The sequence below is a fragment of the Camelina sativa genome, chromosome 15 (assembly GCF_030686135.1).
Source record: "Camelina sativa cultivar CO46 ecotype springtype chromosome 15, ASM3068613v1".
Lineage (NCBI taxonomy): Eukaryota > Viridiplantae > Streptophyta > Magnoliopsida > Brassicales > Brassicaceae > Camelina > Camelina sativa.
The window spans coordinates 19,671,286-19,695,479 of record NC_141894.1 but is presented as its reverse complement, the minus strand read 5'-3'; the positions used below and the strand labels follow the sequence as shown (position 1 = coordinate 19,695,479).

Here is a 24,194-nt window from a genome sequence, read left to right as displayed (position 1 = left end):
AATTTTAATACATTTTACAAACATAATAGGGAAAGTAGTACATTTACTATTCATAATTAGGTTCTGTCAGAAACAACAGAAGCTGCTTCTCTTTTGTTCCAAACCGGGGAGGATTTGCGGCGATTGTTGTTGACTGAGGTAGATTCTGGTTTCCATGTCCCTTCTTCTTATTTTGCTATCGGTGTGAAATTGATTTTAGATTGAGAAACAGAGAGAACGAATGGAAACCACCTCTTCCTTTTTTTTTCTCTTGAAAATTTCTTAGAAATTTAGAATAGGAAACAAGCACGTATTGAAGACTTCCACAAGTGTTTTTTTTTTCTTTGTTTGTAATCTCCCCAACCGTATAAGTAACAACTCAGAGTTTGACAGATAATTGTTTCGATCAAGTTATGTAAGAGGTTCACTGAAACTGTATCAATCCCAATTTAACTTGCTTTCGTAGTGGACTGTAGTAGTGTTTAACATTTCATAGATCTAAATTTAATTGATTAGAAAGTATGTTTCCATACATTGTGATGCATAGCTAGAGTGTAGTAACAGATACGAGAGTCTATCTCTCCTAGTCCGGGACCAGTTTTTGGTAATACTTGAACTTGAGAACAATGACTTACCTCTTTGAAATTCTTATAGACGCTTGCATAGTTGTTAATATACACTAAACCTTCTTGCTTAAAACTAGGAAGGATCACCATATGGTACATTAAGATAAATGATCCAACAGCATAAAAAAAAAAATGTTAAAAAGAAACAACACAAATATAAGATTAACCCTTCATAAACGTTCCAATTATTATTATCATTATTATACCCCTTTAACTTTATGTTTCTCAAACTGTTGGGCTGTTATTGTAACTTTGAAGCAAACAGGCTCTTTGTTGTGTGTTTCTCTGTCACTTCTTTTTGTGGTTTTATTGCTAAGAAACCTAAAGTCTCCATGCCATCGATCAGTCGAAAACCTAATGAAGATAATGAAATAAACGAATCTCTTTTTTTTTTTTGCCGACGGATAATTGATTAGATCTTTGGGGATTCCCTCTAACCTTTATGCTCCTATGTTCTTCTCTCTTTTTTGGTTAGGTATCAGTCTTTCTCTCTGACTATGTAACCGTTGAAATCTCCTTCCCCGAAAGGGAAGAAAACGGACTCTCGGGTAGATTCAGGACTTGACTGTCCAACGCTTCACAATGAGTACTTCTCCTGAATATAAAGGCATCATATGGTCAAGTCAAGATAAATATCTCAAAATGAGTTTGTTAAGATCATAGCATACCGATCATTGTCTCTGTAGTTAGTGGTTATGTTCATGACATTATCTTCGGTGTTCAAATAGTCCAACAGATAGCTCAACCGTTCCTCTTGTTCCTCTTGCTCAGCTACAAATTAAGAAATTCAAGCAATTAATTCTGAAACTACGATTATATATCTGGTATAAGTTATAAAGGTATACATACCATTTGATGTTAGCTTGAAGTCATCTGAAGAGAAGCCAAGGTAGGAGTAATTAGTAGGTAAGGACTTACAAACTGATTGTTCATTTTCATTAAGATATGGCTTCCTCCTTATTCTCGAGCTCTCACTAACCCGCGGTGGTACTTAGAACCGACACAAAAGTAAAAACACTTAAACGACGAAATTATAAAACAATGATTTTAACATATATAAAAATTGATTTCGTTAATTACTTACATGTGTTCATCTCTATGTCTCTGTCAATGAATTGAGAGCCATATCTGATGCCTTGTAGAGGCTTGTTACTAGAGCCTGATTTTTCCCGGTAAGGCTTGACGAGAACACGAGCACCGCAAATGAAATGAGGATTGCCTTTAGCAAGAATGAGTTTGGCGATTTCCGTGTAAGCAAATGTTACAAAACCAAACATTCTTTTCTCTTGGCAAGGTATCCTCACATCTTCGACATGTCCGAATTTGGAGAAGTAGTTTGCGACATCGTGTTCAGTGAAACTACTCTCTGCCGGAAACGTTAAGTAAATCTGTCTAGAACCAGCAAGGATTGCTCCATGTTCGTTTCTCTCTCCCGTGTATTCCACAAACTTTGATGCATCTTCAGCTAGTATAACCGAATGCTGCCCATGAGGCCTACAAATTCAAAGACCATTTAATAAGAAATATTATGTCATTGAGATTTGAGACAATACTTATAATTGAAATAAATAGAGGGAGTAGTAACTAACAAACCTGTCGATGAGGCGGATGGTGTTCTTCAAGCGAGCAAGAAGCTTGGTGAGGCTGTAGCCAGCTTTGCCATGTCTTTGTGACTCTGTGAGATATCCTTCAGCTTGAAGAGTCCTGCCGTACTTTTCGTAGTACATCATCGGCAACGAAGCTATGGAAATTGGAACACCTCTTCTAGATTTGAGCAACTCGATGATCTCTCCTTCTAGCTTCTCAAGTGATCCAGGGGAAACAACATGCTCGTCGTCACTTAGGTTGTTGTTGTTTGGATTAAACATCTGAGAAAAACTCTCTCTCTCTGGTATGATCTGTCCGTGGAAGTACCTACAGTTGTTGCCGTGTTTGCAGAACCCTTTGTTGAAGTAATGGCAGATCTTGACCGGGAACTCGGGTAAACTCGGCGATCTCCTACTCGTTCTCAAAGGCAAAGATTGACGTTCTTGAGAGAAGAAACCGTTAGAGAATTCAGGGCTGGTCAATGAATCATCAAAATTCAAGAACTGAACATTGTTCTGCAAGGAATCCATCTCGCTTGAATTCTCCCAAAAACCGGTTTTCATGGGGGGAGAAACCGAAACCAAAAGAGACGAAGAACCGGTGAATGATGCGAATTTGTGAGTAGGAATGTGATCAGAAGGAGTGGTGTGGTAGTGATGAGCATTTTTAGCTAATTCGTATTTAACACAATTGATGACAGAACGCATCACAGAATCAGGACTGAAAGCAAGACGGATCATGTCGCGGTTGCCATTGTCTTGCATCAACAAGAGATAACCAATGATCTTTGATGCATTATCCGGTTCAAGTGCTTGGATTCTATCGTGCACAACGTTCATTGATTCTGTGAAATTCATCTCCAAAAAACTTCTTAACTCAAAAGCCTCTCTGCAAAGCAAAATTATACAAACTTTCATTAATATTAATTCCACAAGATTTAGTCAAACTCTTCGGATATGAATCAAAAGTCCCATAAACAACAAGTTGTAACCAAAAGAGGTAGAAGAGTGAGACTCACTCATGATCCCACATGTTCATAATTTATACCCAAAAAAAAAAAAAAAAAGGGATTTGCATTTTAAGTCAAACAAAATATGCAAAATGTCATGGATAAGAGAACAATGACCAAGATCTGAGTCACGATTACATTACACACAATCAAAACAACAATTTCACAAAAAAAAAAAACTCCCGTTTGGAAAAGGAAAAAATTATCATCTCTTAGACACTATAACGCAAATCCAAACAATATAATATATCAAAAACTCGAACATGATATTTAAGTACATTAATTTGTCTTCAAGAAAAAATGTTTTTGTTTCTTTTTTTTATTGAGTAAAATATTTTTGACATGGAAACAAAACACTAATCATAATCCGAGAAGTTAATGATGAGAGAGAGAGGATCTATGAAAGAAAGAAAAAACTGAAACTTTTACCTCAGCAGATGATAATCCGAGAAGGATTAACCATAATGACTAATCATCGAAATAACAGATCTTTGAATGAAAATATTGAGAGAATATAGACGAAATTATCAATCTGTCTCAGTGGTGTTGACGACAATCGTAAAGCATGCAACTCAATTCTTCAAACCTATCGATTTTTTTCTGAAAAACAAAAAAAAAGAAGAAGAAAGAAAGAAAAAAACTGTCATCATAGACTAAGAAAAACAAGAATTGCACTAAAATAAATCAAGAAAAACAACTCACATTGATAGTTTCATTGTTTGAATTAATCAAAGACACAAGAGCGTGAGAACCACAAACACAAAACGAAAAAGAGAAGAGGCAGAGTGATGAAAAACAAATGTAAAATAAAAAAAGTTTAGAAAGATCGTGCAATTTTTTTGAATATATTTGAGGAGTTTTAGTAACTGTAAAACAGATAAGATCTCAGAGAATCTTGGATGGTGGAGAAGGAAAACGATAAGTCCTAGGTTAAATTATTAAATTAACAACAAAACAAATAGTTTCTTGTTGCGAAGAATATTGTTAAAATAAAAAATTAATTAATTTTGGTTTGACAACTCGTTCAATTTTATATTGTTACAGCAAATATCGGAACTCAGTTAGAAAAAAACCTGGAGACTTTTTATATATATATATTTTTAATTAAGTTAATTCTAATCACGATACGTAAATTAATAATTAACGAATATGATCAAGAAGACTTTTCGATGTTTTGAATCTAGTGTCTTTAGTTCCATGTTGTTGTCTTTTGGATAAGGATAATTCATACAAGTTACAACTGTGACCGTTTTAATAAAAAACATAAGGTGTGCCTCATGGTATGGTTTTAACGGTTACGGTTTCATAGCAAGAGGTTATGGTTTGGGCTGAACACGGTCTAAACGGACCGGATCGTAAGGTCTCACTCCATTTTTTGGAAAAACCGAAACAATATAAATCTAGTTTAGATTCATCTCAATCGTCTTAAGTGTATACCAAAATAAGAATATATTTAGGATTCTTAATTTTAATTTTGGGTTCAAATATATTTATGATTAATATAATATAATTAGTTTATTTAGATGATATTAATTGTTTTCATTTGTTTAGTTAGATTACATATCAAATTCTGATTGGGTTCATTAAGATGGGATGAATAAGAGAGTAAGAGACAAAAAGTGTTCCAACAAATTATCATCTTATGACAGTTCAATTAAATCAAATACAATCTGATCACTACTCTTAAACTTAAAACACTCAAATCATTTATACAACCACATACTCTCATAATTCACATATTTGCACTTTTGCGCATATGTTAGTTTCAGCTAATTTTGTAGAACTTTTTTTTGGTGGTATTGGTATATACTATATAGTAGTTCAAACGCCAATAGTTGAATCACTAGTCCATGAGTTTGAATCTTGATAGTGCATAAACAATAATCTTTTAATAACAAAATCATCAAATAAATAAAAGTTATGCGGCCTATTTTTTCACTCGCTTGTATGCTGTAGCCTCGTGAGTGAAACGTGAAGTGAAACTCCAAATTCCAAGCCGACTCTGATCTTATATACCCGGCTCAATTAATTTTTGGACCCTGAGCTAAAAAAAAATTTTGGACCCTACTACTCATGCTAAAAAAAAGAAAAAAAAAAAAATTGGACCCTAAAATCAAAGAAAAAAATTCCAGATATTAAATGGACCATGTACATTTGCACCCCGAACACATGTATAGAGCCGGGCCAATATATTCTTATTCTCAAATATCTACATACTATTTCTTAGTCATTAACACATTTAGTTCCAAACCACAACTTTACAAAGTCATAGAATGACATATCTCACCATCATGACCCTCAAATTCGTATTTGACACATTTCACTCACCATGACCATCAAATCATGGTACAACATATCTTGGTCGTCATAACGAGTCCAATCTTATAACTTATTACAATTATCAATCATAATCAGGAATCAATTCATTCCCCAGTCTAAATCACTTTACTTAACTGTTTTCATGATTTCATCATCCATTCATAACTTTTCATAAATGCATGTGACATCATGTAAGTATGTAACAATCGATCACGAACCAAAATCATATATATTCATTAAAACTATATCGTACACATGCATAATTTTGGGTTAGAAATTTAGGATCCATTCCGATATTTTGTCGGTTACGGTTCGGTTTCGATTCTTCTTTTTTATGGTTTAGTTTTTCATTTTCTGTGAAATAGCCATAAAAATGTTAAAAATTTTACTGTAAATGTTTTCCATCGTTCGTTTTAACGTAGTGCCTCATAAAATGTCATAATCCACAAAGTTAACCACATAATTATGAAGAAGAAAACATAAGCATTTAAAGTACATTTAGGGTATGACTGGTTTAAACGCAGCGTTTACAATTGCGGTTATAGGAGATGGTGGAAACGAGCGATTTCGGTTTCAAGCGTTATTAAGCGTTTTGAATGACTGGTTTAGCATTTTAAAATGGGTGCGTTTGCGGGAGTTTAACGACTGGTTGACCAATGGTTACATTAGCGGTTAAAACATAATAAATATAATATATAATTATATAAATATTTTAAAACACCAAAATCTTTATTAAATTTGATTTATAATTAAAAATCTTTAAAAATACTAAAATAATTATTCAAAAAATAAATAAATTTAATATTAAAACACTTATTACTTTATGCATTTGGTTTTTCACTTAAAATTTAATAAGTAATGTGATAAATAACAAAACTTATGCTTTAGATTATAGATCTTCTCTGCTAAATCTTACACACTCAATAAGTTTCTCACATTAAATTACAAGGCTAAGGTAAATTAATTAGGAAAGAGTAAAGAAAAGTCATTGGTAATTTGTTTTAATATTTTCACAAATAATCTTATTTTCTTAAACTTCTGATGAAATCTTATATTTTTTTAGATTTTTTGGAACGTATGTGCGATGTGCCAATAGTTTTACATCATATTTTTTGGTTTTTTGTTAAATGAAATCTTATTTTCTTGTAATTGTTTATATTTAATCTCCTCAATCATATTCGTACTTCAATTTCTCTCATCCTTTATAGATACAATGTTAGGTTGAAGATAAAAGAAAAAAAAATTAGTATTTTTTGACTTTTTTTTTGTTAAAAAAAAAAATCCAACTGCAAAACACCCGCAACCACAAACGCTTGCGGGAAGTAGCTTTTAGAATTTAGTGGGTGAGAGCGATTATTAGCGGTTTGTGTGATTGACATCTATCGCTAGTAACCGCTACCTCCCGCAAACGCAGCGTTGACGGGAGCTAGCGGGAGAATCAGTCTATACCTTTATTTTCTGAACATTTTTCCCATTCAAAATATTTTTTTGTTGATTTCAATTATCTGACGTGGACACATTGAGGCTTCTTTTAACATTATACTCCGCCTTTCTCATTCAAGACCAAATTGGGCTGATCTGATCGGAAAAAACACATAAGAAAACCCTAAAACTTCAAATTCACGATTCGATTCAATGTACCAGTGGAGAAAATTCGATTTCTTCGAAGAGAAATACGGCGGTAAGATACCTGATGATGTGACCGGAGATATACAATGTTGTTCCAGTGGCCGTGGCAAAGTCGTCATCGGCTCTAACGACGGATCCGTCAGCTTCCTCGATCGCGGCATCAAGTTCGATTCCGGTTTCCATGCTCACTCTTCCTCCGTCCTCTTCCTTCAACACCTCAAGGTCTCTCTCTTCTTTGATCCCCCCCATTCGTTCATCAATTTCACAATCTCCAGTAGATTTTGCCCCCTCGATTTAGCTTCAATTTGGTTGTGATTTTGATTGATCCTTGCTCATCGATTTTGTTGATTTTGTTGTTTTCTTTGGGATAATTAATAGCAAAGGAACTTCCTCGTTACCGTCGGAGAAGATGAACAAATATCGCCGCAGCAGTCAGGGATATGTCTCAAGGTGTTTGACCTTGACAAAGTGCAAGAAGAGAGCACTAGTTCTTCGACTCCCGAGTGCATTGGTATTCTAAGAATATTCACCAATCAGTTTCCTGAAGCTAAGGTAGCGACTAGTAACAATAATAATGATCTCTTCTCCATTCTAATGCGCGTAACATATAAAATGAGGTTTGTTGATGGGAATGTTATGTGCGATTGCAGATTACTTCTTTTCTAGTCCTGGAGGAAGTTCCACCAATATTGCTTATAGCCATTGGTTTAGATAATGGCTGTGTTTATTGTGTCAAAGGAGACATTGCACGAGAGCGTATCACTCGGTTTAAGCTTCAAGTTGATGGACGATCACCTATTACAGGCTTGGGGTTCAGGATGGACGGTCAAGCGCTTCTTTTATTTGCAGTAACTCCTGACTCGGTGAACTTGTTCAGTATGCTGGCGCAGCCACCTAAACTGCAGACCTTGGATCATATTGGGGGCAGTGTGAATACTGTTACAATGAGTGACCGCTCGGTACATACTTATCTATTTTTGACTTGTTGGTTTTAAGTATATGTTCTTCTTTTCTTCTAGTCAGTGGTAAGTATGCTGTGTGCTCTACAGGAACTAATAGTTGGTCGACCTGAGGCTGTTTATTTCTATGAAGTTGATGGACGTGGCCCTTGCTGGGCTTTTGAAGGAGAAAAGAAATTCATGGGGTGGTTCCGCGGCTACCTTTTATGTGTCATTGCTGACCCTAAAACCGGGAAGAATGTTTTCAATGTCTACGACCTTAAGAACCGGCTTATAGCATATAGCATAGTCGTTGATAAAGTCTCGAATATGCTCTGCGAATGGGGAAACGTAATACTTATAACGGCTGACAAATCATTGTTGTGCATTACCGAGAAGGATATGGAAAGCAAGTTAGATATGCTGTTCAAGAAAAACCTGTACACAGTAGCGATTAATCTTGTCCAGAGTCAGCATGCCGATGCTGCTGCTACTGCCAATGTGATGAGGAAGTATGGAGATCATTTATATGGCAAACAGGACTTTGACGAAGCTATGTCTCAGTACATCAACACAATTGGTTACCTTGAACCATCATTTGTGATACAAAAGTTTCTGGATGCACAGAGGATCTACAATCTTACGAATTACCTGGAGAAGTTGCATGAGAAAGGTCTAGCATCAAAAGACCACACAACTCTTTTGCTAAACTGTTACACTAAGTTGAAGGATGTAGAAAAGCTGAACACATTCATTAGAAAAGAAGATGGCATCGGCGAATTGAAGTTTGATGTGGAAACAGCCATTAGGGTCTGTCGTGCAGCCAATTACCACGAGCATGCAATGTATGTTGCAAAAAAGGCAGGAAAACATGAGTGGTATTTGAAAATTTTGCTTGAAGATCTTGGAAACTACGACGAAGCGCTACAATATGTTTCAAGTCTTGAACCCAGTCAAGCTGGGGTTACAATAAAAGAGTATGGTAAGATTCTTATTGAGCACAAGCCAAAAGAGACTATTGATATACTCATGCGACTCTGCACTGAGCAAGGGACTTCTAATGGTGTGTACCTGTCCATGTTGCCATCACCTGTGGACTTTATCAATGTGTTTGTTCAGCATCCACATTCATTAATGCATTTTCTCGAGAGATATGCTGAAATAGTGAAGGATTCACCTGCTCAAGCTGAAATCAATAACACACTCTTGGAGTTATACTTATCCAGGGACTTGAATTTTCCATCAATCTCTCTATCTGAAAACGGTCTAGATCAGGACTCAACAGATCATTCAGTAGCAGCTGCGGCGTCTAAAGCTCATCCTGAAAAGAGGACAAATGCTGATTCAAAGGATGCAATGGAGAAGGATTGTACCGAAAGACAACAGAAGGGACTGGAGTTGCTGAAAATGGCATGGCCGTCAGACCTAGAGCAACCCGTCTATGATGTTGACCTTGCTATAATTCTTTGCGAGATGAATTCGTTCAAGGAGGGACTTTTGTATCTTTATGAAAAGATGAAACTTTACAAGGAGGTTATTGTTTGCTACATGCAGAATCATGATCATGAGGGACTGATTGCATGCTGCAAAAGATTAGGTGATTCTGGCAAGGGAGGGGATCCATCTCTTTGGGCAGATCTTCTCAAGTATTTTGGTGAAATTGGAGAGGACTGCACCAAAGAGGTGAAGGAGGTTCTTACTTATATTGAACGGGATGATATCTTACCTCCTATCATTGTTCTTCAGACCTTGGCAAAGAATCCATGCCTTACACTCTCTGTCATCAAAGACTATATAGCCCGGAAACTTGAACAAGAATCAAGGATAATTGAAGAGGACCGGCGTGCAGTAGAGAAGTATCAGGTTGGTAGTTTCATCATCAATACATTTTTTATTTGTTCATCTAGTCTGACCTGTCAAGTCAACTAGAAAACTTGTTCTCGTAATGCAGACCCTACTTCTTATCCAAAACCCTTTTGTGTATGACAATCATCTCTCAATGTAAATTCCTAATCAGGTTTTTGAACGGTGCAGGAAACGACAAAAAACATGAGAAAAGAGATTGAAGACCTCAGGACGAACGCCAGAATATTTCAACTTAGCAAGTGCACTGCTTGCACTTTCACATTGGATATCCCAGCAGTCCATTTCATGTGTATGCACTCATTTCATCAACGCTGCCTTGGTGACAATGAAAAAGAATGCCCCGAGTGTGCTCCCGAGTACAGATCTGTGATGGAAATGAAGAGAAGTTTGGAGCAGAACTCGAAAGACCAAGATCTGTTTTTCCAGCAAGTGAAAGGCTCGAAAGACGGGTTTTCTGTGATTGCAGAGTACTTTGGGAAAGGAATCATCAGCAAAACTAGTGATGCAACATCTTGATTCTCTTCACTCCTGGGGGTAACTACTGAGCTCATTGCAAATAACTCATAAGTTTTCCCTTTTCTACTTTGTTGTAATCAAGTCATATGAGAACATCTAATTACAAAAGAAAGATAATATGGGAGATAAATTTCTCATTTATCGATCTTGTCTGTTCAGGGATGGCGGCTAAACATCTCAAAGTGAGGCAGGCATGAACTGTATGGCATATCTGTGTATCTGTGAATGTGAGGTATCCTTTGAATCTACTTTATCGGCTTAGATATTGTATAAGAGTGAGTTGCTAGTGAAGTTGGGACAGGCTCAATGCTTCTTCCTGTTTGCATATCTGAAATACTGTACCATTGACACAGGACGAGATGCATATATATGAACAAGTTATAAAATGTTTTTGTGTGTATGTTTTCGTTTTTTCTTAATCTTTGGAACTCCATAACTTGAAGAAGTATGTTTAAAGTAAATATGTTGTGTTTGCTTTGCATTTGTTTGTTAATCGTTCTGGTAAACGATTTGCTCATTTGATCAATTATGTGACACGCAAAAAATTTAAATATCTATCAAAGCATAATTCTTTCACAGCGTCCAATTTTTCTGCTTCCGAGAAATACTTGGCAAATCTTAAGACTTGACTGCCGGAGTTAATATTGGGCGATTTGTAAGACTCAGCTGTTAGCGTTCCTCCAATCGAACACAGTCATCTCCACTCTCCGATTGAATGGTTCGTTTGTCTCCTTTGACTCTGTTTTAGCTGTGATTAGGGTTTTCCAGCAGTTTATCTTTCCCTTGAGATCTTTATTGGAAGTTGAGAGTTTAACCATGGCTGGAACAGATGGGTTTTGTTGGGTTTTCAAAAGGCGGGTAGAGACAGTTTTCGGTTTTTTTTCCCTTGCTTCCCGTGTGGAGATATTAGCAAAAAAATTAGAGTTGTTGTTCTTAGTTTTGGCGTTTTGAACAAGTACAGTAGTACCTTCCACTAGGGTCATCAGATCAAATCATCCGGGTTAACGTTGATTCGGTTAACATCCTCATCAATCATTCGGGTTTACGTTGATTTGGTTAACACCCTCGGGAAGCTCGAAGCAGTAAAGTGCTTCTTGTGATCCTTTAAAAAGTTTAGAAGTAGTAGCTCACATAGATTCGACCTGCAAATATGACAAGGCGAACTATGTGAGCTACTAATTGTAGTACCTCCTCCTTGATGACGATGACTACAAATTCACGAAACGGTTCAAATATCTCGAACTACACGCAAGAGGAATGCTGCAGAGAGAGAAATTATCAAAGAGCTATGCAAGAAACTGAAGATGAGTCACCTCGGGAATATTTACTGTTTCGATGTGATCAATGTGATCAAGAGTTTATATTATTTTAAAATTGTTCTAGCTGTCCATTATTTAATGTTCTTCCAAATAGAAAGCTTTTTTTTTTTTTTTTTTTTTTAAAGTAATTAAAAATCATCGCTGAACTGAATTCTTGATTATGTTTCAGCTCTGAGCTCCCTCTTCACTTTGAGCAATAATGGCAGCAATTATCACCGTTGACTTTCAGAACTGCTTCATCTTTATCCTCCTATGCCTCTTCTCACTCTTTTGTTACTCTCTCTTCTTCAAGAAACCAAAGAACTCGCGAAGCTGTGATCTGCCTCCGACCCCTCCTTCTCTTCCAATCATTGGTCATCTTCACCTTCTCCTCTCTGCACTAGCCCACAAGTCTCTTCAGAAACTCTCCTCCAAGTATGGACCTCTTCTCCATCTACGGATCTTTCACGTCCCCATTATCCTCGTCTCTTCAGCCTCAGTGGCCTGCGAGATCTTTAAGACCCATGACGTGAGCGTTTCCTCTCGCGGTGTTGCTGCGATCGATGAGTCCCTCGTCTTTGGTTCTTCTGGGATCATCAACGCTCCCTATGGAGATTACTGGAAGTTCATGAAGAAGCTCATCGCCACTAAGCTTCTCCGACCACAATCGATTGAGAGGTCACGAGGTATTCGTGGTGAAGAGGTGATGCGATTTTACAACAGCCTTCTCGATAAGGCGAGGGTGAACGAGAGCGTTGAGATCAGTAAGGAAGCAATGAAGCTTGTGAACAACACCTTGTGCAGGATGAGCATGGGAAGGAGTTTTTCAGAGGAGAACGGCGAGGCAGAGAAAGTCAGGGGATTGGTGGATGAATCTTATGCCTTGACCAAGAAGATGTTCTTGGTTACTTTATTGCGCAGACCGCTCAAGATGTTTCGGATCCCATTGTTCGTGAAGGAGATAATGGGAGTTTCCGACAAATTCGATGAGTTGCTCGAGAGAATTCTTGTGGAACACAAAGAGAAACTGCAAGAGGGCTATCAAGGTACAGACATGATGGATGTCTTATTGGCAGCTTATGGAGACGAAAACGCAGAGTATAAGATCACTAGGAATCATATCAAGTCGTTTTTTGTGGTAAGTGTTCCTCATTATGTCGATTTTATTTAAAAATCCAAACGAAACTTACTTATAAAATGTTTTGTATCTTCTCATGGCAGGAGCTTTTCGTTGGAGGCACTGATACCTCAGTGCAAACTACACAATGGACAATGGCAGAGATCATTAATAACTCTAACGTTCTTGAGAGAATAAGGGAAGAAATTGATTTCGTTGTAGGGAAAACAAGGTTGATTCAAGAAACTGATCTACCGAACCTCCCTTACTTGCAAGCGGTAGTAAAAGAAGGGCTAAGATTGCATCCGCCTGGGCCTCTCTTGGTAAGGACGTTCCAAGAAAGATGCGAGATCAAAGGTTTCTACATACCGGAGAAGACAACACTTATTGTTAACGCTTATGCTGTGATGAGAGATCCTAGTTCTTGGGAAGATCCTGACGAGTTTAAGCCGGAGAGGTTTTTAAGTTCTTTAAGTGGGCAAGAAGGCGAGAAAGAGCAAGGTTTTAAGTACCTTCCTTTTGGCGGCGGAAGGAGAGGATGTCCTGGAAGTAATCTAGCTTATATATTTGTAGGAACCGCAATTGGAGTGATGGTGCAGTGCTTTGACTGGAAAATCGAAGGAGATAAGGTCGACATGGAAGAGACATTTGAAGGAATGAACCTAAGCATGGTTCATCCGCTTAAGTGCATGCCAGTTCCTCGAACCCTACCTTTTCCTTAAATTTACTTCTAAGATTCACAGTTCGGGACACTCTGGTTGAGAACATGTAATAAGTTTGCTTCTTCGATTCCATACATGTTCAAAGACGTTCCATTACATTTTCAGTCTTTTATGTTTGTTATATTGGAAATTTCGATATTGTATATGCAAGAAAGCCGAAGCATTGTATTTAGCTTACCAAGTTACATTTATAAAATCTTGGTATTTTCAAGAAACTATTGTACGGTAACCATTTTGGCAGAGCCGTGCCTACCTAGAGATATGGAGGCCGGAGGCATTGTTGAATTTTATTTTTAATATAATTTATATAAAAAAAAATATTTCAAAAATAACAATTGATATCACATAATAATAAAAAGGAAAATCAACAAAAAAATATAAAATTTTTGAAACACATGTTTTATCTTTTCTTTGGTATCCCTTCGTTAAAATTGATACGTGTCACAATCTTATAAGTTAGTAGCTTGGATATTTAATCTTTAAAACTGACACGTGTCATGATCTGTTTAATTTGATTTTAGACCGTTAAAATTAAACGTGTCACGATGAGTTACTAACTTTAAGAATAAAGCTTTATATAATAAGATGGGGAAAAATGCCAAAAAAATCCCGAAGTTATTTTTATTTGGAAGTTTAATACCCAATGGTTTTGGATTGGAATAAAAATACACTAAATAATAAAAACGTATCATTTAAAACCCAAAATAATAAGTGTTGTTATTTCCATACCCACGATTTTTCAACAAAATAAAAATTCCAATTTTACCCCCGGTTATTAAATTAATTATTAGTTTTTAATAATAAAATTATCGGTTTTCTGTTAACCATTTCATACCGAAAATTAATCTGGTTATTTCTCTTCTTCTTCCTCCTCTCATACCGGAATCAAATTAAAGAGCATATAATTAAACCGAAATAAACCGATTGATCATTATATAGTTTTTGTTTTTTCATATAATCCACTTTAATTGGCTAGAGAGAGATTGTAACGGTGTCGTCATCGCCAAACGATTGATTTTTGCATTTTGAGAGCTTCTTCCAAAAAAAAGGTTCGTTAATAGAGATTTCTCAGTGCTCTCTTTTGCGTGTTTCAGCTTCTTTGTTTTTCTACGATCTGATTCCATGTCTTTGTTTCTTGTTCGATTGTGAATTTGAGAAAATGGTGGATTAACCCTCGCCGGAGATTCGATTCCGGTGTTCGTCGCCGGTTACTAATCAACAGAGCTGGATCGTTCTAACCTTGATCTGAGATTAAAACCCCAACAACAAGCTTCACCACCATTATTAGCACCGTTGTTGGAATTAAACAAGCTATTAACTTTATCCATCAGATCTGAGCTTTGGTTTAAAGCTTCTGAGGAACCAAGCTCAACGACCCCGTTTTGATTAGCGATACACGCCATCGTCTTCAACCCGTAAATCTGACCTTGACTAGCTCAACGACCCCGTTTTGAGCAGAGTCCTTTAGCTTTCCCTGATAGAGACAAACAAAGTATTAATGTATTATTCTGATTATTACGAGAATTACAATATGAACAATACAACAAGGACTTCCAAAAGTAAATGTTACATTATAATTTATTCTCTTTCACGAGTTTCAATAGCATGATACCTATCTTACTATATAAGACCTTGTTATCCGATACACACCATTGTCTTCAACCCGTTTTCACGATTTGTTGTTGGAGAGTGTCTTCGTTGAACTGAGGAGGAAGAAGAGATTGTGGTTATGGTTGTGGAGGAAACAGAGATGGGTGCTGATTTGTTATGATGAAAGCTCTCATCGCCGCCGCCGATGCGTCATCGTCGGGTATTATCCGGAGCAACGACGATTAGAGAGAGGAGGAAGAAGAAGAGAGATAACCAGTTTAATTCTCGGTATGACATGGTTAACAGAAAACCGATAATTTTTTTATTAAAAATTAATAATTAATTTAATAACTGAGGGTAAAATTGGAATTTTTATTTTGTTGAAAAATCGTAGGTATAGAAATAACAACATTTATTATTTTGGATTTTAAATGACACGTTTTTATTATTTGATATATTTTTATTCCAATCCAAAACCATTGGGTATTAAACTTCCAAATAAAAATAACTTCGGGTTTTTTTTGGCATTTTTCCCTAATAGGGACTGCCTTGTTTTGTAATTTTTAACAATTTGGCAGAAATTTAGATAACCGGAATATCCGAAAAACTTAACCGAGTAAACCGAAAAAACCGGGAGTCTGCGTTCGGTTCGAACCAAACGCCCAAGGCTACTTATTTGTTTGTAAAAACAGCGGGAGATGTATGTACTTTGGGGGAAGGAGAGGAGATGGCGAGGAAGAGAGAAAGTACAAAGCTTGTCAAAATCAAAGACGCCATTAATCTCATCAACCAACGCGTTAGTCTAATCGGTATCGTCATTGAACAAAGAGAACCCAAACAATGTCGCAACAATGGTATCTCTTAACCCAAATTTCTCTCTTTGTTTTTTTGAAAACCCTAACATTTTACCCCAAAAGAAAAAAAAGGTCTTTACTTTTATCGATTCTTAAATTGAAAATGCGAATACTTTCTGCTGAAAGATTGAATCTTTTTGGCATTTTAGATTGGATTTGTACGCTCCGGGTAATTGATGATACATACCCAAGTCCTGGATTTACAGTAAATGTATTTTGTAACACTCTTGAAGAACTTCCTCAAATCAAGAATTACGACGATATGATTCTCTTTACACGCATCAAGGTACGTGACTCTGGTCTCTGAAACACTCATTGTCTTCAATTTTGATTATGTAAAAACAAAGTTTGGATTTTTGTTTTGTTTTGTTTTTGTAGATACAAACTTTTGATAGTGGGAAAAGAGTAAATGCTGCTTGTGATAGATGGGTTTCTTCGTTTGCGCTGTTCGAAGGAGCTACTGGCAAGGATTTTTTATGTTACCAATGCACTTCGAGTTTTCATGAAGAAGAAGCACTATACAAGAGTTCCATGGATGATCTACGCAAAGTTTTTGCCGGTTCTAGCGGATTTCTTAAAGGTAACAATGTTAGCTTGTTATGTGTTCTCAAATTTTCGTATTGTTTCAAGACTTATACTGTCTAAAGTCATAGCGTCTGCATCAGTGTAAAGATGTGCAAGAACTTTTCAGTGGCTTTAGATTGGTTATGTGGATTCTGGATTAATAACTTGGATAAGCTTTCATTTCCTCTTTTGGTTCTTAGCTCAGAGTTCAATTTACAGAGTAACGCCTTGCTCCCAAGAAAATTTTTCATTCTTGAGAGAGATCAAGAATGGAAAATGCTTTGATCTGGTGTGCAAGGTACTAAGATGACTCAACTCTTACCTTTGTTGCTCTATACTCTCAAATTAATAGAGAAGCTTGTGTGTAGTTGGTTACTTAAAATTCTTTTGATAACTCATCTTACCCTGTATTCTGCTGTTTACTGTAATGGAGATCCTCCATGCCGATGAACAGATGAGCACCGTTTTTGTATGGGATGGAACTGATGCTCCCCCAGCATTTATTCTGACAACGTGAGTATTAGGCATTATCAGTCATGTGTGGCATTTGTTTCCAAATTCCAATATATCAGTTGAGATTACATGTTAGTATCGCACCTCTTCTGATTAACTGACTTTCCGCTTTCCATACTCTACGCTTACTATTTTTATATTTGGTGTACAATGTTGGTTATTGACAGGGGAGTTGAAGAAGACGAGGCATTTAGCAGTCTCTCAGTTAATACTTTTCTGTCCAGAGATACATTGCTCAGCTTTCCAACACTTGGAACGATCTTGAGAGTTTCTCTAAGCAATCATCTATTTCATCAGGTTAAACCTGGTGACTGGGTGAAACTTCACCATTTACTCTGTGAAGTTGATAGGGGATCTTGGGTAGGTAAAGTTACCAACTCTACAAAGGTTCGTCGCGCTCAAGATGATTGTTTAGTTGAAAAGATAATGAGGTTAGTACTTTTCTTTTTGAGGTTTCTTTCGGTATATACTTCTGACCTTTCCGCTTACCACTTTTGGATTTTTATGTACGTTCCCAAAACTAGGATATATGATAAGAGAATAGCGTCAAAGTTGGGACACATTCCATATTGGAGTTTTCCATCGCCTCCTGGATTAACAGGTTGCACAATACTCCATCATCCTTAACGAAACAGGATTCAATTTCAACATTCTTTTTGGCTGCCTCAGCCTCGACATTCTTTAGACTGAATTCCTTAACATTCTCTGTGTCTTGCAGAGACGGATGACAATTGTGCCCCATTTGTTTCACTGATGGACATCATAACATTCCCCAAGGTACCACCATTCATGAATCTCTTTTCTGTATTCCCGTAAAAGATTAAGAATACTTTTATGTGCTCACCTACGCTGTTATTACAGGTTACATGCAAGTACAAATGCATTGTTCGGGTTGTAGCTGCATACCCTTGGCAACTAGAGGATTTCTGTTCAGATGAGAATCGCCGGCACCGAGTTTTGTTGACATTGGAGGATCCAACAGCGACTTTAGATGTTTTCTTAGGCGATAAGGAAGCAGTAAAAAACCCACCTTTGGTTTTTTTTTTTTTTTTTTTTTTTTTTTGTGCAAAACCCCCCTTTGGTCTATGCATCTAAACTGTAAAGAGAGATTGTCTCTGATACCCTAATCTAGTGTTAATTTATTGGCAGGAGTACTTTTGGGGTTTAGGATTTCAGAACACAGAGATATTGAGGAATAAGCGGAATCGGTTGCTTGGAATAAGGGGATTCTCCAACTTGGGTGCTCCAAGAAATCCACCATGGATTGAGTGTTGTATCTTCTCCTACTATACTCATAAAGCTGACCCATGGATGACCAGAAAATACCGAATTTTTGGTACTCGCCTTCTTGATTAAGCTTTGTTAAGACTAAATAGTTTAGTATTAGGAGTTTAGTACATAGATCATGTTAAGAATGTTCGATGTACCTAACCAAAAGAAACCTCTTCATGGTATAATGTATCAAGAATCATCAGATGAATTTTTAAAAAAATAAAGAGATTTAATTAAGCAAATCATTAGGAAAATGAATCAAAAATAATAACCTGCTGGTAGACCATGTCCTTACAATATGCAATTGACCAGACCAGTGACAGAAATAATGGCTGCAAACACTATGGCAAGCTTTCTCTGCGGTTTCTCATGTCTTCATCTCAGTCTTCACTCTGAAGGTTTCATTTGAACCCATGAGAGTGCCTTCGGCTCACATCTATAACTATAGGGTCCAGAGGGTAACAATCTCGGGTGATAATTTTGGAGCTGGAGGTTTTTAAATGGTTTCACTAGATTCTATAACTAAGAAAAAGCGGCAAGAAATGGAAAGATAATTGCTACATTTATAACTCTACTTGTAAAAATTCTGTCATCACTAAGGTCAACAAAGAAACGAATACAGAATCGGAAAATAAGAAAAGAGAGACGGAGCAAACAAAAGTCAACTATGCTTTGCTTACTCGTTGAACATTGCCTAATACAACAGCTTCAGTGACCAAACAGAATGGTTTTGCGTGTTAATAGTCCTTCATAAAACTCCACAATCTTGTCCATTCTTCGCTGATACAACAACAACAACAACTCTTACACTACACTTGGTCTCAATCTGAAACCCTCTTTCCCTTACAGGGTCACTGACATCAGTTGGTTCCTGCTCAGATGTGAAGCAGCTCCTCGGGGATTGCAGCTGGATCTAAGTCCCAACAGTTTCCGGGAAATCCGCTGGTTGCATCTTTAAGAAACCAGGACGGCACTTGGTGCGAGAACCGCAACATCTCGCACCTCGGTATCCACTTCTTACTGTCTTCCTTCGTGCTCCTGTGATATACGGTTTTGTAGCCCTCTAGTTTAACAAGAGGGGCAATGCACACACCATACTGTTCAGTATACTCATCAAGGATCTCGACCATTTCATATTGGTGCCTCACTTCATCCGGGGTTGATCCGTCCCAGTTAAGTGACCAGTTCTTGTAGACAGCCCAAATCTCCCCAGTTGTGGGGAAGATTCGAACACAACCACCTCTCCCTGTCTTCTTGCCTTTCAAAAGATGCGAAAAGATGTTAACTTGGTCAACTATGTCAGAGTTTCGTATCCTGAAATGCCCACACGACTTTGTAAACCCGTATTGTACCCATTTCATTGACCCAAACTCGATGTCCGTTTTGGAGCTTAAGTAGGCAATGTCAATCTTAAAGGGTTGAACCGAGAGTACTTCCTTAACCACACAATATAGGCGTGGCATACCATCATCTTCATCATAAATTGCCCAAATTTGCCTTGGCTCAAAGGATTCCTCCGATCTGTTTTTATCAAAATCATGGAAATCAGAGTCTGGGACTGTTATTGGCCCGTTATTTTTGCGTCCTGTAACATCTCCCAACTTACAGGAGACAACAGTTTTTTCATCAAGGGGTATCGCATCCTCTGCAGCCGCTGCTGCTTCTGAAGCTAACCTCATGATCTCCAATCTTTTCTTAATGTCTGCCTTGGCCTTTTGAAGTAAGGGCTTCCGTGTATCCAATACTGATGCAGCAGAACACCGTCGGGATGAGCCATAACTTTGGAGATGAAGTTTGTAATCCTGATCCATTTTGCCATCCGTATTCATTGTCTTTGATACTGAAACAGGTTTCAGAGGGTTCTCAACAAATCCATTAGCAGTAGCTTCCAGGAAAACTTTGCTCTTCTTCCCAGGTCTGCCGACCTTAATTGCAGACCCGTGAGCAGACACGCTGGGCGGATTAGGATATATCAGACTTCCAGATGAGCTTTTCATCGAACATGTCCCATTAGAACCGTCTATGGCTTTCTTTATCCCCGCACTGACTACTGAGGTGCTGTGCTTATAAGGATACCCATTGGACACTGAGGACACACGCTTCAAATCCAGATTCCCTGGGGAGGTTGTTCCAGAGTATGAGCTCCATTCATATGAACCATTGGTACCATAATCATATCCATGTCCTTGCCCAGGATAGTGGCCTAAGAAATACGTTGAATTGGTGGGCATGCGTGAAATAGCATCATAACCATGTGTGCCATAACCATTACTTGGAGGCGCATGAGATGGAGGCGCATGCGATGGAGGCACATGAGATGGAGGCGCATGAGTTGGAGTCGTGTAATGAAATGACGCACTAACAGGAGCTGGACCAGTTTCTACAGCAATAAATGCTCCACGACAGTTCTTACATGAAAGCCTCTTATTCACATACTTCCTCAGGTACTCATACTGAACTTTGCAAGAGGTGCATACAGTCCAGAAAGTATCAAGCCTTTCTGAAGATGGTGGAAACCGATCAAATACTGCAGTCCCAGTCCCAGTCCCAGTCCCAGGCATGTACTCGGTGCTGTGCTTCTGAACCACTGTGGAGTCGATATGCTTCTTTCTTTTGTAGTAAAACGTGCTTTTATTAAACTCATTGGACAAGAAACCCCAGGCTTCAGAAATGAGATGGAATGCACCATCAGCCCCAATGCATTTGTTCTTGTCGGGATGAAGCAATACAGCCATCTTCTTGTACTGTTTCTTCACTTCTCTTTTCCCAGCAGACGGTTTCAGTCCAAGTACAGCATAATAATCAATTTGACCACCACTCCTACACTGAGAAGCTAAATAAACTTCAAACGTAGCAATCATCTGAGATAAACCTTCCAAATCAGGAAACAAAGACCTAGCTTTCAACGCATAACTCCTAGCGCCTGTGAAATCTTTTTCCACAAATCTTCTCTCAGCGATCTGTTTCACTCTGAGGGCTTCCTCTCTGTAAGCTTCCATGTAGAAAAAACCAGTCCAATATATATAAAAAAACAAAAAAAAAAACCAGCAGCTCTGCAAAAGGAAACTAACACCGTTCTCGCAAGCTAGAAGCCGAAATACATTCTATATTCAACCACCAAAATATCATCATCACCATTATCTGCAAACATTCACAAAGAATAGCATTAATTCTCATAAGTCACTGCAATATAAACCAATACCTGACCAACCACACATACAACATTCTCAAACTAGCTTTTTTACTCAAACCAAAAATGTAAACAAAACCACACTTACTAACTTACATCCTCTGATTCGAGATCTAGAATCTCCAAGTTCCGTTTTTTATTGACAAAAATGCTAACTTTATATCACCAAAACATAGAGAATTATACAATTACTCAACTAGATTTCAATAATTAAGCACATAGAAGTCATAAAGTAGCTAAATTTAATCTCCATTTCGGACCAAATCTCCCAGAAACCAAAACAAGCACAAGCGTCAGATTCAAGCTACAAACTTCTTCAACAAATCACTATAAAACCCTACTTAAAAAGGATTCATCTTTAAATCCCCAACTCAAGATTTGCTCAATTTTCATCAATACCACAAAAACCTAAAATTTCAAGAAATGAAAAAAAAAACAAAACAAAAACCGGGAATAAAGCTAGCGATCTTACTGATATAAATTGGGGAAGTTTACAAAAATCAAAGCCTTCAAAATAGATCTCTTCAAGTTCTTCCTCCAACTACTTTGAACAGATCAAATCAAGAAAGAAAAAAAGCAAGATTTGGAATCAAGAAGAGCTTTAAATGACTACAGTAACTTAGGGTTTATGGGTTTCAGTGAAAGTTATTTTCAGGGTTATCGGGCGACTCAAGCATCACCGGAAAACAGCTCGAGATTTCGCCGTCGATCGGCGATCGAGAAAATTTATTTTCGAGAAAAATGAAAGATAAAATAAAAATTGGGTTTTTTTTTTTTTTTTTTTTTGGTATTAAGTAAAATATATTTTTCAGTGAAAGTAAACGGTGCTAATTTGTTAATAGTACTATCTCTCGAGGCTCTGATCTATGCTATCGTGCACTGTAATGAGAAGTGCGCATATTTAATTTTTTTTTCTCTTTATTAAAAAAATAATTATTAAAATTGTTTTAATGTGATAATTTAAGATTTTTAAATGTATGATGCAAGTTGCATTTATCCCTTTTGTTATCTTTAAATTTTGAAACTTTTTTAAAACAACCACAGCCAGTTATTTACTTGGATCTAGATTTTTAGTCTAATATTCATTTTAATGATACAAAATTAATATAATTCTTGGTTATCAAATAATAGTTCTCTTAAGACACAGAAAGAGTCAACTTTAAACGACATATATATATATATATATATATAACCCATCCAGCTATTACAAATTCATGAAGATTCATTGTAGAATTAAAAATATAATAACAACGTTGTGTTTTATCTACTAATTGCATCTCATAACAATTTATTTATAGTCAAATTCGATTCGATTATCATTTTTTAAAAAGGACTAGTTCAGCAATTTTGATTATTTTTGGATATTATTAATATGTAAAATTCGACCCAGTAATACATTATAATGTCAAACTGCCTCTATTAACCTTTTTAATCTTTACACACAACTCAAATGAGTGAATCTTACATGAAATGATCTCACATTCCGCATAACAACAAAATTATGATTCACATGCTTCATATTGTCTCTGACAAATAAAATATGAAATGTGAGCATAACAATCATATGCCTAAAGCCATTACCGTGAATCAGATCACAAGTATACTATTATTAGTACCAGTATAGTTCAAAGTAATTGTGAAGAGTTTTTCAATATCTAGTTCTTTTAACTTTTTAAGTATGCAATAAGCTAACTACAACAGTAGCTCTTTTGTGATCATATTGATATAATTAAATTAATGATTCTTTTTTGTTTGCCAATTCACATTATCTAGTGAGCAGTTACAACTATGTAAGAGATATTCACAATGTTGGACAACATTTTTAGAGAAACATTTTGTTACAACATTGCAGCATTTTTTTGTTTCCCTAGCTTAGTTTGAATAACAATCGAAGTTGATACACATTATGGGCCTGATCTCTTACTAGTAGCTGGAATAGTGATAGAGATTGAAAAATAAAGAGAGGAAGCTGAAAGAACGACACAGGTTTTTTAAAAACCAGATGTCGCAGGAACTATTTTTACGAGAGTTGTGGTGTCACTGTTGTCATTAAAAATAACAAGATCTAGACTGTTAAAAAGATTTAAAAAGTGTCGCTGCAACTGCTTTTATGATGTTGCTGGTGTTCTCTCTGCGAACTTAACTTTCAAGTTACATGTATTTTTTAGTCGCGGATCGCTAGATCAACGATCATGAAAAGAATAGAGCCTATGTCATATTGCTTCCTAGTTCCTACAGAAGAAGGTTTCCTTAACATTGATGTCAAAGACTAGTTTATAAATTGTGTTACTTTTGGTAAAGTATTTTAAAATTTAACATTTCGATTATATGATTTTGTGGTAAATGTCATAATTTTGTTGTTGTTGTTTTTGACATCACTGTCATAAATTTATTTAATTTCTCAGGTTTTGGCCTAAATATTTAGATAATTTAATCTCCAACTTTGCATTTTTTTAATTAAAACAAAAAAAAAAAAAGACAATTTTAGTCATGTCTGTAGCTAACTAACGGGATAAATCTATTTTGACTGATACCGGAAATTAAAATGATTTAGTCAACTTAATTATGAGAATTTTATTCATCTACTAAAACAGTTCGAGTTCGA

General features: G+C 36.6%; 5 protein-coding genes and 1 long non-coding RNA gene across 8 annotated transcripts; 4 read left to right on the top strand and 2 right to left on the bottom strand.

The window, feature by feature from the left end:
- The first annotated feature begins 16 nt into the window (after positions 1 to 16).
- LOC147926885 (uncharacterized) lies at positions 17 to 1,350 on the top strand. Its single transcript, XR_015582753.1, has 2 exons — positions 17 to 138; positions 1,081 to 1,350. It is a non-coding gene; the product is annotated as an uncharacterized LOC147926885 (long non-coding RNA).
- Positions 741 to 4,264, bottom strand: LOC104747171 (zinc finger CCCH domain-containing protein 18). The gene is made up of 7 exons (XM_087489463.1): positions 3,904 to 4,264; positions 3,631 to 3,801; positions 2,199 to 3,080; positions 1,690 to 2,099; positions 1,455 to 1,595; positions 1,274 to 1,376; positions 741 to 1,200 (listed from the first exon to the last, which is right to left on the bottom strand). The coding sequence occupies exons 3-7, from the start codon at positions 3,047 to 3,049 to the stop codon at positions 1,101 to 1,103; spliced, it is 1,605 nt and encodes a 534-aa protein (XP_087345589.1). The 5' UTR covers positions 3,050 to 3,080; positions 3,631 to 3,801; positions 3,904 to 4,264; the 3' UTR covers positions 741 to 1,100.
- Positions 4,265 to 6,993: 2,729 nt separating this feature from the next.
- LOC104747172 (vacuolar protein-sorting-associated protein 11 homolog) lies at positions 6,994 to 10,950 on the top strand. The gene is made up of 6 exons (XM_087489459.1): positions 6,994 to 7,371; positions 7,528 to 7,701; positions 7,800 to 8,108; positions 8,199 to 9,950; positions 10,122 to 10,487; positions 10,629 to 10,950. The coding sequence occupies exons 1-5, from the start codon at positions 7,156 to 7,158 to the stop codon at positions 10,467 to 10,469; spliced, it is 2,799 nt and encodes a 932-aa protein (XP_087345585.1). The 5' UTR covers positions 6,994 to 7,155; the 3' UTR covers positions 10,470 to 10,487; positions 10,629 to 10,950.
- Positions 10,951 to 11,032: 82 nt separating this feature from the next.
- Positions 11,033 to 13,821, top strand: LOC104747173 (cytochrome P450 705A22-like). 2 transcript variants are annotated; one of them, XM_087489460.1, is made up of 3 exons: positions 11,033 to 11,187; positions 11,958 to 12,905; positions 12,989 to 13,821. In XM_087489460.1, the coding sequence occupies exons 2-3, from the start codon at positions 11,988 to 11,990 to the stop codon at positions 13,604 to 13,606; spliced, it is 1,536 nt and encodes a 511-aa protein (XP_087345586.1). In that variant the 5' UTR covers positions 11,033 to 11,187; positions 11,958 to 11,987; the 3' UTR covers positions 13,607 to 13,821. The 2 variants fall into 2 exon arrangements, with proteins under 2 accessions (XP_087345586.1, XP_010467059.1); XM_010468757.2 differs by lacking the exon at positions 11,033 to 11,187 and having other exon boundaries at positions 11,358 to 12,905.
- Positions 13,822 to 15,870: 2,049 nt separating this feature from the next.
- On the top strand, positions 15,871 to 18,641 carry LOC104747174 (protection of telomeres protein 1a-like). 2 transcript variants are annotated; one of them, XM_087489461.1, is made up of 10 exons: positions 15,871 to 16,050; positions 16,200 to 16,336; positions 16,429 to 16,630; positions 16,815 to 16,912; positions 17,048 to 17,127; positions 17,295 to 17,558; positions 17,652 to 17,728; positions 17,846 to 17,904; positions 17,989 to 18,144; positions 18,277 to 18,641. In XM_087489461.1, the coding sequence occupies exons 1-10, from the start codon at positions 15,924 to 15,926 to the stop codon at positions 18,481 to 18,483; spliced, it is 1,407 nt and encodes a 468-aa protein (XP_087345587.1). In that variant the 5' UTR covers positions 15,871 to 15,923; the 3' UTR covers positions 18,484 to 18,641. The 2 variants fall into 2 exon arrangements, with proteins under 2 accessions (XP_087345587.1, XP_087345588.1); XM_087489462.1 differs by having other exon boundaries at positions 15,899 to 16,050; positions 16,820 to 16,912.
- A 301-nt stretch (positions 18,642 to 18,942) lies between these two features.
- On the bottom strand, positions 18,943 to 22,503 carry LOC104747175 (uncharacterized). The gene is made up of 2 exons (XM_010468760.3): positions 22,062 to 22,503; positions 18,943 to 21,540 (listed from the first exon to the last, which is right to left on the bottom strand). Exon 2 carries the CDS (start codon positions 21,396 to 21,398, stop codon positions 19,275 to 19,277), a length of 2,124 nt encoding a protein of 707 aa, XP_010467062.2. The 5' UTR covers positions 21,399 to 21,540; positions 22,062 to 22,503; the 3' UTR covers positions 18,943 to 19,274.
- Between the last annotated feature and the right edge of the window lie 1,691 nt (positions 22,504 to 24,194).

Excerpts from the sequence above, each read along its gene's own strand:
- LOC104747173 (XM_087489460.1), top strand. The coding sequence starts at position 11,988 with ATGGCAGCAATTATCACCGTTGACTTTCAGAACTGCTTCATCTTTATC. Across the intron at positions 12,906-12,988 it reads ATATCAAGTCGTTTTTTGTG|GAGCTTTTCGTTGGAGGCAC; the intron begins GTAAGTGTTCCT and ends TTCTCATGGCAG.
- LOC104747172 (XM_087489459.1), top strand. The coding sequence starts at position 7,156 with ATGTACCAGTGGAGAAAATTCGATTTCTTCGAAGAGAAATACGGCGGT. Across the intron at positions 7,372-7,527 it reads TCTTCCTTCAACACCTCAAG|CAAAGGAACTTCCTCGTTAC; the intron begins GTCTCTCTCTTC and ends GATAATTAATAG. Across the intron at positions 7,702-7,799 it reads ATCAGTTTCCTGAAGCTAAG|ATTACTTCTTTTCTAGTCCT; the intron begins GTAGCGACTAGT and ends GTGCGATTGCAG.
- LOC104747175 (XM_010468760.3), bottom strand. The coding sequence starts at position 21,398 with ATGGAAGCTTACAGAGAGGAAGCCCTCAGAGTGAAACAGATCGCTGAG.
- LOC104747174 (XM_087489461.1), top strand. The coding sequence starts at position 15,924 with ATGGCGAGGAAGAGAGAAAGTACAAAGCTTGTCAAAATCAAAGACGCC. Across the intron at positions 16,631-16,814 it reads TTCTAGCGGATTTCTTAAAG|CTCAGAGTTCAATTTACAGA; the intron begins GTAACAATGTTA and ends TTTGGTTCTTAG. Across the intron at positions 17,559-17,651 it reads TTAGTTGAAAAGATAATGAG|GATATATGATAAGAGAATAG; the intron begins GTTAGTACTTTT and ends TCCCAAAACTAG.
- LOC104747171 (XM_087489463.1), bottom strand. The coding sequence starts at position 3,049 with ATGAATTTCACAGAATCAATGAACGTTGTGCACGATAGAATCCAAGCA. Across the intron at positions 2,100-2,198 it reads ACCATCCGCCTCATCGACAG|GCCTCATGGGCAGCATTCGG; the intron begins GTTTGTTAGTTA and ends TTGAATTTGTAG. Across the intron at positions 1,377-1,454 it reads CTTCAAGCTAACATCAAATG|CTGAGCAAGAGGAACAAGAG; the intron begins GTATGTATACCT and ends CTTAATTTGTAG.